We start from the raw sequence: 13,545 nt of genomic DNA, 5'->3' as shown, positions 1-13,545 counted from the left end.
CACCACTCCGCTCCGCCACTTTATTAGCTACAGCTAGTGCTGGCATGGAGCCTTTTTGCCTTCATATCTGCCTTGACTCTTCATAGATTCAACGATCTGCTGGAACCATTCCTCAGAGATTTTGCTCCATATTGACATGACAGCACCACACAGTTGTGGCATATTTGTCAGCTGCACATCGGTGGTGATCTGTTCTATTGAGATCTGGTGACTGTGGAGGCCATTTGAGAACAGTGATACAAGTTTACATGGCTCATTATACTGCTCAAAACAACATTAGATAGATGGGTACATTGTGGTCATAAAGGTTGGCAACAATCCTCAGGTAGGCTGTGATGTTTGAGGGGCACCATTACACCATGACCAGCAGCCTGAACCAATGACACAAGGCAGGATGTATCCATGCTTTCACACTGTTTATGCCAAATTCTGATCATACCACCTGAGTGCCACAGCAGCATCATGCATGTTGTAGCTTCAGTTTCCTGTTTTTAGCTGACAGGAGTGGCTCAAGTGTGGCATTCTGCTGTTTGACGCAAAGTGTCTGATTATTCAAACAAATCCATCTGCCCCAACCATGGCACATTCAAAGTCACTTAAATCACATTATTCACCATTCTGATGCTCCGTTTGAACTTCAGCAGGTGATCTTGACCTTTCTACATGTCATGTTTTGTTGCCATTTGATTGGTTGATTAGATATTTAGATTATTGTCAGGGTCCTGGGTCTGAGCAACCCAGGATCCCTGAGCAGTTATGTATTATATTATTATTATTATTATTATTATTATTATTGTTGTGTATTTTGGTGTTGCTCCCCCTTCCCTGTGCTTGTGTATATGTGTGTGTGTGGGTGGCTGAGCACTTGTTTATAGGCGGTGTCAGGCCTGGAGGGTGTGGCCCTGCAAGGGGACTGGCCACACCCGAAGCCACACACCTGCTGCTGATCAGGCCTCGTCGGGGGAGCTACTTAAGAGAGTCTTGGAGCTCCCACCGACGCGGGATCATTGCATGAGACTCCACGTTAGTCACCCTGTCTAAGTTTAGTCAGAAAGTGTATGCCTGCCATTTCTGAGTGTCCTGACAGCTGCGCTATTGTTTCCCGCAGGAAGAGCGTGGAAGGCACGGAGAGCAGCGAGCACACGGACTATTCACGGGAGACACGACACGGGAGTCTGGGAGAACACGGGGATTTATTGTTACGTTGTTTTCACTCTGTAAATAAACACTGTTTGTACATAGAGCACCGCGCCTGGGTCCTCCTTCCCCACTCCTTCCACGGTGTGCCATGCCATACCGTGACAATTATGGGGTAGCTGAACAGAAGGACCTAATAAAGTGGCTGGTGAGTGCACATTAAAGACCAATAAACACGAGCAGGTCTGTGTCAAAAGTATCAGTCTTTATCCAACAGAGGGGAAAAATGTGGTTAATGTTATTTAAATCACATTGTAATGTCTGGTGAGTTTTTTAAGTTGCGGATGAAAGGATTCACACTGCGTCAGGTGTGCATAAAGTAAGCAGGTTTTTGATTTTTGCCATCCAGTTGGTCTGAGCAGAGGGGAATACAATAATCCAATAAAACCCATCAATGGTGCTTCTGCCTCCACTATCAGAGCATCCCTTTGTTTACATTTGTGCTTTTATACTCTTAACAAAACTGGAATTTGGAATCTATGAAATTAAGATCTGACCCACTCCTGCTGCATACCAAGAGGTTTAAAATGAATGAAGCCTTGGTGGTTTAAATCAGCGAACAGTACAGATAACTTCAGGAGTTTGATCAACTACATCTGAAAAATTACATTTGTTTCTCTCACTTTTTTTGGAAATCCCTGGATTACATTGATATGTAATAATCCTTTCAGTTACGCAGCTATCAAAGTGCTGTAGTAGTGCTGTGGAAAATCATTTAAGAGACGTGTTTTGTGATTTTGGAGAGTCTGACTGTGTTCTATGATAATTCTCTGTGTCTGTGAGAAGATGTGGTCTAAGCAGATTTAGGCACAAATGAAATTTCATGCCAAAAAAGGTTCACACAAATTGAACTGTGCTGCCTAATCAGCATATAACCACACTTTCAGCTGTGCTCCTTCTTTGGGCAAACATGTTTGTCTGGTGCCAGAAAATTATCAAGCAGATGCAGATCCAAGAATACAGACTTTCAAAAACAGGCTTATTAAACCTCTATTAGCTGTGTGACCTGACAGATGAGCTGTTAGTGTGCCTGGTCACTAGTTTAATTCCCAGCTGCCCAGACTGCTGTTGCATGTCTACTCGTTTTACCACATTTGTTGGAACCACATGTGTAGCTTAGGTTGGAGCACCGAGGGAGATGGAGGTTAATTGCACATACGCTACTTGGATTTGTCATGGATTTTAATAAATCAGATGTGCTTCAGCTAAATTTCTGGTTATATTCAAAATTTTCATTGAAAACATATCAGACATACAAATATCTCTGCTGTGGGAAGAATTTAAGGAATCAGTAGAGGCTGACTGATATGGCATTTTCAAAAGCAGTACTGTTATTAGAGGATTTGAAAGTCTCATACTTGGATACTTCGGCTGATATATTTTTCTTTCTGGCACACAAAACAGAATGGCTCCTAAGGCTAGTGGTTTACACATTTGCCAAACAAGTAAAAGATTCCTAGTTTGACCCAATGAAGGAGCCACAAATCCCTTTGTGTCAGTAAGGACATCCAGTGTAAAAATGTTACCTAATCAAACCTACCGTGTTGAACCCCTGTGAATAAGGGAGCAGCTGAAAGTAGCTTACACTAAACAAACAGATTTCTCTAACATTTGTGTATTTATTTTAGACAGTACACTTTATAAGTTAACTTGTTTTATAGATACAGCGAGGGATGACTCCTTTACGCTCTGAATGATTCGGATCAGCTGGTTGTTGTGTTAGTGGCATTCCAAACACTTGTTGCTAGCAGGGAAGTTGTACAACACCCTCTGGTGGACAAACCATCCAACATCAATGCTGATAACATGGCTGAAGGGTGTTTCTCCTGTTTTCTTTATTTTTTAAACCAGTCATTATAAATACAGATACTGACATATCAGCCAATAGCTAATACAGCGTGGCAATATCAGCCTGCTGATAAATCAGGTACATTTAGAGCTGAATAAAAACCAGGACAGGCAACTTTACCTTGCTTAGTTTTTTGCAAAAACACTAAACTCGTAAAACATTGTTTTATGTCCTGATATTAGACCCAATCCTGCAATCTTATCAAGCTGCCTGCAAGCTCACAGCAATAGAGGAGTTGCTGCTGAGTGGTTGACTGAGACCACTGGACACTGAGTGTGTGTCAGAGAGAATTACATTTACCACTCAAGGTCCAGTTGTTGTATGAACTCATAATTCATATTTTGCCAATAAAAAAGCTCTATTGGTGAGTGAAAGATACCTCCTTCTGTTAGGGGCATTTCTCTCTGAGTAATGTTAGCGTTTCTGTCCTAAACAAACCCTCTGCTTTCTTTATGCTTTTATTGGAGATGAGGACGGGGGCCAAATGCACAAGTTCCAAATATTGGGGGACACATACCCAGAAAACTACAGCTGCAAATCAAAACAAGAAAACAAACAAAAAAAACTGTACTTGCACATTTTTTAAATGTATGTCAGACATCCACATGTAACTTTACTGAAGAGGAAGCAAAACTTACTGAATGGAGCACAGATTAACAACCATTTCAGTTTTCTGTGCTCAGATCAAATTTGTCCCATCTCATATATATATGATATTTCTTTCAGTATTTTGATCTGGAACTCTCCGCCAGAGTTTGTTTAGTTGACTGATGGTGCCACGTATTCAGTCAGTAAAAGTGACATAAGAAAGCAGAGCCATTAGGGAGTATTTGTTACTTTTGTAACTTCTAAAAGAAGCCGTGCTTCTGTGTGGCTTTGAACGATAAACCGTGGGAGCGTGCAGGTTGTGTAAGAGGCTATATCTTTGAGTTTTTGTCCCTGTATTGGGAGATAGAGAGCAGGGTGTAAAGAGGGACTTAAAGCAGGGGATAAGAAATACTGACAAGTGCATCACTTCATCTAACGTCCCAATGGTGTCGCCTGTGACAACATAATCCCTGTGAGTGTACAGCGCGTGCATACACACACTGCAATCCCATTACAGATGAAGGCCGAGATACAGAGAGCAAGAGGAAGGCATGGTCAGATTGCCCGATAAATAGAGAAGATAGGCAGACAAATAGCTAGAGAAGGAGAAGGAAAGAGCGAGAGAGAGTGAGAGGGGGAAGAGTTGCTGCTGTTCAGAATGGCGATTGATCACATACACAAAATACAAGCTCCCCCTGAGGAGGGATTACAGACACTCCGCTGTCCTCCTCCATTTCCTCCTCTCCTCGTCTCTAATCCCTTTGTCTCGTCTTCTCTTTAATGTGTTCTGCTGCCCTTCCCACTTTCTGATCACCTCTTTTCTCCCCGTCCTCATCCTTCTTCTTCCCTCTGGCTAGTTGCAGGAGGGTAATAAGGATCTGCATGCAGCAGCTGTGAAGGTGCTGACAAACAGAAAAGTCTCAGATGGAACTGTCTCTCTGTGTGTCTGTGTGATTTATCTAACTTCTCCTGAGCCCAGCAATACAGCAGAACCTGGTGCAGAGTGAGATGTGTTTGAGGAAGCTGTTGATTATATGTGTGTGTGCAGGTGGTAGCGTGGGATATGTGTGTTTGCTGCTCACCTGTACTGAGTGAAAGGAGTGAGGTCTGGGATTTCCAGAGTGTCTGCATCTGGCTGGTTGTCTTTTTGGTACACAACTTTCCACTCCTCCTCTTTTCCATCATCCTTCACCACCTGTTGAAAAGGTAATCAGATGGAAGACAGTTTCTCTTTTGCTTGATTTGTCAATAAGAGCTGACCACAAAAGTGTGCATGCAACACAAACACAGTCACACGCACCTGTCCTTCAACTATCCACCGTGATATGGCAGTCTTGCCATCAGGACCGGGTCGAAATCTCACCGTTGCGGTCCGAGGGCTGATGTTGGAGATGACTAAGTTTGAAGGAGCACCAGGAAGTTCTGCAGATAGAAAACAGAAAAAACAGTGCTTTAGCCTATATGCAGATAGTGCTTGCAAGATACCTGTCACTGCTGCATATTATTGATAATCATGCAGATATGTAAAACATTTACTGGAAAAAAAGATTATTACATGTTCCTTTTTAATGAGAACAGAAGTCTGTGTATGGCTTTAAGATGTCTTAAATATTCACTGGCAATTTCATTAGGTATAACTTTTCGACTAGTCATTAAAACAAATATTTAGGCAGCCGATCACATGGCAGCAACTCAGTGCATTTATGCATGTAGACATGGTTAAGATGTTTACTTGATGAGTTCCAACCAAGCGTCAGAACAGGAAAGAAAAGTGATTTAAGTGGCTTTGCATATGCTATGGTTGTTTGTGCCAGACGGGCTGGTATGTGCAATTTTCCCACAGAATGATCTCTAGTGTTTAAAGAGAATGGTCTGAAAAAGAGAAAATATCCAGCAAGTTCAGCTCTCTGGGTGAAAACACCTTGTTGATACTAATGGCCATACTGCTTTGAGCTGCGAGGACGGCAACAGGAACTCATAAACCACTTGTTACAACCAAGGTATACAGAAGAATGTACGACACGACGAACGTTAAAGCAGACGAGTTGCAGCAGAACAAGACCACACCAGGTGCCCGTTCTGGTAGCTACGGACAGAAAACTGGGGCTACAATTTGCATTGGATCAGCAAAAGTGTACAATGGAAGGAACAGGATTTGAACAGAAAGTGAATTTGGTGTAAACAACATGAAAGCATGGCTCCATCCTGCTTGTATAAACAGTTTCAGCTGCAGGTGGTGGTGCAATGGCGGGGGATATTCTCTTGGCACACTTAACCACAGCGTACCCATCTTCTGATGGCAATTTCAGCAGGAAAACACACCATGTCACAAAGCTCAAACCATCTCAAACTGGTTTATTGAACATAACAATGAGTTCACTGTTCTCAAATGGCCTCCACACTCAATTGAACAGAGTACCCCTGAGATGTGATGATGTGGAAAAGGAGATTTGTATTACAAATTTGTAAAAAGTTTGTGAGACTATCACAGCATGGCCCAAAATCTCCGAGGAATAGTTCACCTTATTCTGAAGGCAACCCACCGGTATTAACAAGGTGTAACTAATAAAGTGGCCAGTGGATTTAGATTTGAGGAAAGAAAACTAAAACACCTCCTACTGCAGGTGCTGCGATAACCACATAAATACACATCCAGTTAGAGACCTGTGTTTTGTCCAAACAGTAAAGGACACATGGACAAATGAATGAATTGTCCACGGCATGGAAGAAGACTGATTGTAGGATTGAAGATTCTGGATTGTAAATAAGAGCAGAATAAAAAATATATTAACACTGAAATGTTTTTATCTGCAAACAGATACAAATATGTAAAATGGCATAACTGACAAAAACATGTCTGAGAATTGCCACATGGCTAATGTGAGATAGAAAAAAAGAAGCATGAATCATGCTGCCAAGTACGAAAGCCAAAAAAATTCCTCCAGTACTTTTAATGTTTCCATGTTTGACCATACAAAAGTATGATTAAAAAGGTTGTTGTTAACTAAAGTACAAGAATCTCTGCATTTTTTTCTCTCTCAGAAGAATTCAGTCCAAATTTCCAAGGTCAATAACACAATGCAGTGAGACAGTAACACAGCACAGCAGTGGAGGTAAGATGAAGGTTTCAATATGTCCCATATAAAGTCTCTAAATGTCAAAATAGGCTGAATTCTTATGACAGTATTGTGGGAGGGCAATGACAAAAGTGAGAATCTGACTTGGTGGAGATGACCACCCCCACCTGTACACTCCAGCAGCAGCCAGTCAATCAGCAAAGTACAGAACTGCAGAGCTTATCTGACAAAATGTAGCTGGAACCTAAAGGATTTCAGTTTTGCTGTTTATTTTCTCTTCCCCCCCCCAAAAATATCAATGATTAACTGTGGAAACATCAACTTTAAAAAGCTTTTGGCTGTGATGATAACTTGTCTCGGCAAAGCTAATTAGACAGTAATTGTCATCCCCAACTGGCAAATGCTACACACTTGAAAGCAAAGCGTGACAGTATCAATAACTGCAAGAAAGAATAATTGGAAATCAACTATTTCATCTAACAGCACAAAAGAAATTCTCTGACAATAAAAAAATCACTGATGTGGCCCAAGTTTGTTCAGCGACAACAAAACACGGCCGACTAAAAGTCTAAAAAGTTGCTTCTGTCTTACTCAGAATGAGAGCCGAGCTGAATCTGGCCGACAACAACCACAAAACAACTATTATTTTCTCCCTGTGGTGAGTTTTCTTTTTTAAAACCTTGAATAAATCACAGAGGAATAATGATACGTTTTGTATGCACAATTCAAGCAGAACTAAATATTCCTATTAAAGGTTTTTACAGCTCCACCTTTCAAATGCCACACGCGCACACTCACACGTTTTATAGCTTGGAATAGACTTCTTCACTGACAGCTGTTGAATTGAACTGCCATTGGTCTGGCAGGCGGCACATATGACAACGGCTCGGAAGACGGCGTCTGAAAATCCGCTCGTTTTAATCAGGAGCTAACAGATAAAATATGTGACAGCTTGTTTCTGTTAATGAAATTGGCATAATCAAAAATCATCACAATCCACTTTGCTTCTAAATTATCTCACTCAATCAAGACCGAGCACTTTAGAGCCTCTTTTCAAACACTTCTCTCGGCTGTGTTTGCTTAATACTTGGTACCTCTGGACGGCGTGATCTGCTGTAATCCATCCAATTCTGTTGCAAGCGCCGTGTTTGCCGAACACAACAAAATACACGTTTGTAAAGCCGACGCGTTAAGCCAAATGGCGTAAATCGGACAGATTTCGAAGAATACCTGAGAGGATTCCTCATTGAAACGGGACAACAAAACAACCGTCCAACCGTTGTGGAAACAAGGCATCATTTAGTCTGGATACAGTGCGGTTCATGTGTGCACCGCAAGACAAATTACAGCTATCAGCAAACTCTGCTCTGTAAATGCACGCAGCAAACTTGTAAGGGTTATATGTGGAAATGTTGATATCAGCTGCCTCGCGCAGATGAATGACAAAACTCCATGAATATATGAATAAATAAACAAGACAAGAATCTATACTCTGTGGATCTCTCTCTTCCTCTCTCGCTCTCTCGCTGCTCATTCTTTAGTTCTTTTTCCCCACCTAATATTCAGCCCTTCGTCTTTCCTTCAGTCTTTTGCTTTCATGAATTAATGAATAACCTCCAAATCTGAACTGTCTGTATCCATCTTGCTTTCACTTTTTCTTCTTTTATTCATAAATTAGTAATCAGAAAATGTTAGGACAAAAATCCCGCTGTATGAGCTGTGTTTTTTTCTCCATTCTCCCACACTTTGCTTTCCGCCTCTGAGTCCATTTCTGAGACACTTTGGTCTTCGACTCTTTGGAGATTGGATTTTCTCATGTTTTCTGTTCTTCCCTCATTATGTTCCTCCATCTTCTTCTTTTTCCCCCTTCTTCAGTCCTGCTCTTTGATTGTCTCTTGCCCTCTCTCTTCCATTGCTGCATTTCTTCCACTTTGCCATTTGCAGTTAATCAGCGCTAATAATGATTGCAACTTGGCCTAAGTCCAAACGCACAGAACACACAGACACACACACACACACACACAATTGCAGCTTACACTAAAGCACTCTCTGAGATGCTGTAAATGACCGGCTCTTGTGTGTGACTGTGTTTGTCGATGTGTGCGCTCGCTGTGTGGGTGATGATTCATGGATTCACAGTAACAGCTACTTATCAGCCTGAGGGAAGACAATGGCATCGCAACAGCTCATCACTCATATTTACTCGGCTCCACACACACAAACAGACACACACACCCCCAGATACACACACATGAAAAACAGTTTTTAACATCCGCTGTCACAGGCACCGGTGCGTTTATTTATTGTACCTGGTGGGACCCCGGTGGAGATGGTGGAGGATGTGACCACGCCCCGTCCTGCAGCAGTGAGCGCAGCCACTTGTATTGTGTACACGGTGGTGGAGGTGAGGCCGGTCAGCTGGTACTGCAGGGTGGAGTTGGGCAAGGAGCGTTCCTCGCGACTTGACTCCACATTCGGCACTTCCCACCACAGCATGTAACCTGCGGGGTGTAGCGCACACGCTGGGTTAATAAAGGCGCATATAGACACAAGCAGACACAAGTACACACACAAGCACGTGTGCAAAAGCGCACACACGTACAAATAATGAGAGGTGCAGAGCCATAAAGGAGGGGAGAGTACAGAAGGGGTAACTCCAGTCAAAATCCTGTCTGTCCCATCGCATCTTTGCAGTCATGCATCACACTCCACCTTCAAATGTGTGTGTGAGTGAGGCCATATGTGTGTAAAGCCCCGGAGAGAGTGAATGGTCCCTCATCTGTCTCCCTGCTCACCAGGTGCTGGATGAAAAGCAGGTTGAGGAGAAAAGAGTAAATGTGCAAGGTGACCTTGATTGAATACCCATTTTCTCACTCCTCTGAGTGTGTATGCTGACTGGAAAGCCACTGCTCCCTGTGCTGTCAGGTTGTGGTCCTGTGGTGGAGGTGCTGGATGAATGTTGGACAACAACACAAAGACACAAACGTGTAATGTAGAGTTATCGCTTAATTCACAGCAGCTTGTTGTGTTCCCCATTGACTAACAGAGCCAAGGAGGAAGTAGGGCTAAATTAATCTGGGGGAAAGTGCCTTGAGCTCTGCGATGTGCTGCACAAACAAGACCACGGGTGTTGGGAGGCGTGGGATGAGGGCATGTTCGAGACAAAAAGAGGAGACAAGCTGCAAAGGGAAAGGATTAGCTGATGATGAATCAGTTACACACAAACGTCTTCTTAGAGATGGGGGACAGTAAGAGACTAAGTGGAGGAAACTGAAGAAACTATAAAGAGAGGGGATGCTTTTATAAATTCACTTAGATTGGTCATTTGAGAAGATTACTTATCTCATCAAAAATGTGGGTAAAGGGGGGAAATTATTAGAGGCTATCTGCAGTTTTGTTTTGCTCCTTTAATTTTACTGTCACGTTGCAAAGATCTAACCGGTGATGATGCCGTTCTTATCTTCAGGTTCTGCCCAGCTGACTCTGAGCGATGTGTCCAAGATTTCAGTGAAGCTTAGACGGCGAACACGTCCAGGGGCTGAAAAACAAAACACACATACACACACGCACAGTGATGTGGATCAGGCAATTTTTGATTGCAAACAAGCACACATCTCTGTCGTACACAGCATATTACCTATGGCCTATGACTTCACAAGCCTCTTCCTAATCACATTGACCAACACACAGACACACACACATACACACACACACACACAGGTGGGTGCAACCCTGCCATTTCTCATTTCATCAATCGCTCTCTAACCCCTTCTCCCTGCAGAGCGATTAAGCTATTCATCTGAGACATTCAATAACTCTCATACACTCATACTCGTGCACACACACACACACAAACACACACACAGGCGGATGCAAAAAGCTATCATCAAGCAAGAATTACACCCACCGTTAACCCTGCCGACACGCCCAGCAACCAATCAATAACTGGCCACTGCTGTGTATGTGTGTATGTGTGTACGGTACATATGGCTACTAATATCCCTTTCCCACTCAATAATTACTGGTTGGTAATAATTGCTCGTCTGCCTGCCTATAGGCTATTGTGTTTATTTGATGGAGTGATGGTGTGCATGTGCACTTGTAGCTGGGAGTTGCAGCTATTATGTTTATCCATGGAACAGTGGGCTATAAATACCACTAAGCCTGAAAACATATGAGTCAATTCCCTTTAGAAAGACACAACGTAGAGAAAAAAATAAATAAATAAAAGGGAACCGGGAGACGTCCGGGGAAACTAAGAACAAAGAAATTAAAAATGAGTGAAAGGCAACTAAGAGCCTGAAAGAAAGCAGTGAGTGCAGGTGTATTGTGTTTGCTGGGTATTGTGTACACAGCTGTGTATCACACTGATAAAAACAGTTGGACTGAACAGAGAGCTAGCTAATGCACTTTTATTATTATTCACAGGGGAGTTCTTTGTGTTGTTTGCTGGCTTTATTCACGCTGTTGCTCATGTGTTGTGTCTGTGCATGTGTGAATACTCACTGTCCTCATGCGTCTGCACCAGAGTGGGCGGGCTACGGGGACCATCTCCAGGCGTTGTGAAGCAGAGGGTAGAGCCATAGTACCAGGTGAATTTCTTGAGGCCGCTGACCAACCCTGTGTGGCGTGAACTGGGGTAGTCTGGGGTGATGGTTACTATAGTAACGTCCTCTGGAGACTGCTCTGGCCACACTAGCAGCTGTGGTAAATTAGAAAAATTGTCATTAGTGACAGCAATAATAGTCAATGAATCCAACGTAAGTCCAGCAGGTCACCCCAGAACCCGAACTGTCCATCAGAGTTATATTTCCACTATTTTTGTCATTTATTTTGACTCAGCAGCTCCAGGCTACTGGATCCATTATTGGGAGCGCATTTATGAAAGAAAACTTATTTGTACCACAGTATGGGACACAGTGGATCTTTTCAAATTAGAATGATACCCGAGAGTTTTTGTCATTAAAGTTTAAAACTGCCAAATGCTACTGGCAAATCTGACAAACAACTAAACAATAAACATGTTTTATTCTCGAGAAAAGTTATTTGCATTCCAAACAAGCATACTTTTTATTTATCAGTGTAGCACTTCTAAAGTCTTGCCAGCAGGCCGTTGTCAATCACAGCAGCATCTGAGGATATACGCTAAGTTTGATAATCAGTCTAACTAAATGCCTAATGAAAGGTTAATTCATCTTTATAGTGAGACTTCATTTATATTCAGAACCCACTGCAGCCTGGCTTGCGTTATTGCTTTAACCACAAAAACAAACAGTGAAAAGCAAACACTCACATATTCATAATGAGAGATAAGCCACGGGCAACACTATGATGGGGTGCCCATATTGATAGACCCTAATGAAAAAATAAATAACTGGCTAAAATGTGGACAGAACTGAATCTGAATGCAAAGCTGCATCTGAACTGTGCTTTGTACAGATGAAACCAAAGTGGAGATGTTTGGCACGATGCCATAATTGGGAAAAATAAACCAAAAACCCCCACAGCATATCAGCACAAACACCTCAGTCATGATTTGGGATTATTCTGCAGTCACAGGACCTGAGCACCTTGCAGTCACTGAGTCCATCAACTCCTCTGTACTGTATACCAAAGTATTCTACAGTCAATTTGAGTCCATCTGTCTGACAGCTACAGCTTCACAAATCTGCAACAGAAAGGCTGAAAAAGTAAAGAACCAAGGTGTTGCAATGGCCCAGTCAAAGTCCAGAGAGCTGTCCATAAATGAATACCCACAAACCTCAATGAACTGAGGCAACGCTGTAAAGAAGAATGGACCAAACTTCTGCACAATAATGTCAGAGGCCAATAAAGTCATAGAGAAAACAATGCTGCACAAGCTGCTGTCCTGTGGTAGTACACAACTGTCCACAATGGAGTCACAAAATGTCGAACCGAAATCAAGGTGAAGACCACATTTTCAGATATGTGCAGTAATAATGACTGCTAAGTGTGGCTCTGAACGTCAACATGCCATTGAGGCCGGAGGCCTCTATATGTCAGCATTTGATGACTGAAAAAACTCTGACCTGCATGCACAATGCCTCGCTGCTCTGTTGTCTTTGTGAGCTCTGCGATGTGCTGCCTCAAAGGTTCAAGGCTTTTTTTTTTAGGTTACAGTATTTTCTCTTATAGCTACACTGTTAATTGGACAACATGCTTGTGTCTAATGTCACATCGTGCTACCAGCATCGATGCAACTTTCTCCACTCAGTTACTACTGTGCATGAACAGCACATCTGCTATTTATTCAGAGAAAATGTCTCATGCTTGTTAACCATGCTGGTTTTTGGGGTGTTGTGGATTATAGCAGCACATCCTCTTGACATTACTTACTTACATGTTTCACTTAAAACAGCACAGTGGGACAAGCTTTCCAAAAACTCACCTCTATAGCTCCGTGGATCTAAACGCATTAAGTGAAAAAGAAATCTTTCAGATTACTACAGTAAAGGATCTGCTGTGCACATTGTATCACATCTAGCTGCAACAGGACACCAGCTCAAAAAAGCTTTGCTTTTCCTCCTAAAGGGTGCACCACTGCACCCAGTGTGTCACAGTAAAACAGCATTTTCTATGTTTTCAATTATAATTCTACTGTATTATCTGCACAGTACAGTGCAGTGGAGTAAGAGTGCTGATGTGGCATCCTCGAGCTCACTTTCAAAGGGTGCTGGGATGATTGGGTTTTCTGTTGATAATGTGTGTGTGTGTGTGTGTGTGTGTGTGTGTGTGTGTGTGTGTGTGTGTGTGTGTGTGTGTGCGCGTGTGTGTGTGTGTGTGTGCGTGTGTGTGTGTGTGTGTGTGTGTATT

At 42.6% G+C, this 13,545-nt stretch overlaps 1 protein-coding gene across 1 annotated transcript in view; it reads right to left on the bottom strand.

The window, feature by feature from the left end:
* The window catches only part of LOC113024443 (protein sidekick-1), a 298,320-nt gene that overhangs the window by 50,442 nt on the left and 234,333 nt on the right, over positions 1-13,545 (bottom strand). Inside the window, exons 19-23 of the mRNA XM_026171546.2 lie at positions 11,218-11,413; positions 10,151-10,249; positions 9,021-9,212; positions 4,935-5,056; positions 4,717-4,829 (exon numbers count right to left, since the gene is read on the bottom strand). Coding sequence (XP_026027331.1) covers positions 4,717-4,829; positions 4,935-5,056; positions 9,021-9,212; positions 10,151-10,249; positions 11,218-11,413 — 722 coding nt within the window. The remainder of the gene's footprint in view (positions 1-4,716; positions 4,830-4,934; positions 5,057-9,020; positions 9,213-10,150; positions 10,250-11,217; positions 11,414-13,545) is intronic.

This window comes from Astatotilapia calliptera, chromosome 6 (assembly GCF_964374335.1).
Source record: "Astatotilapia calliptera chromosome 6, fAstCal68.1, whole genome shotgun sequence".
Lineage (NCBI taxonomy): Eukaryota > Metazoa > Chordata > Actinopteri > Cichliformes > Cichlidae > Astatotilapia > Astatotilapia calliptera.
The sequence above is the reverse complement of the archived record's forward strand: the minus strand, read 5'-3'. Positions and strand labels throughout refer to the sequence as shown.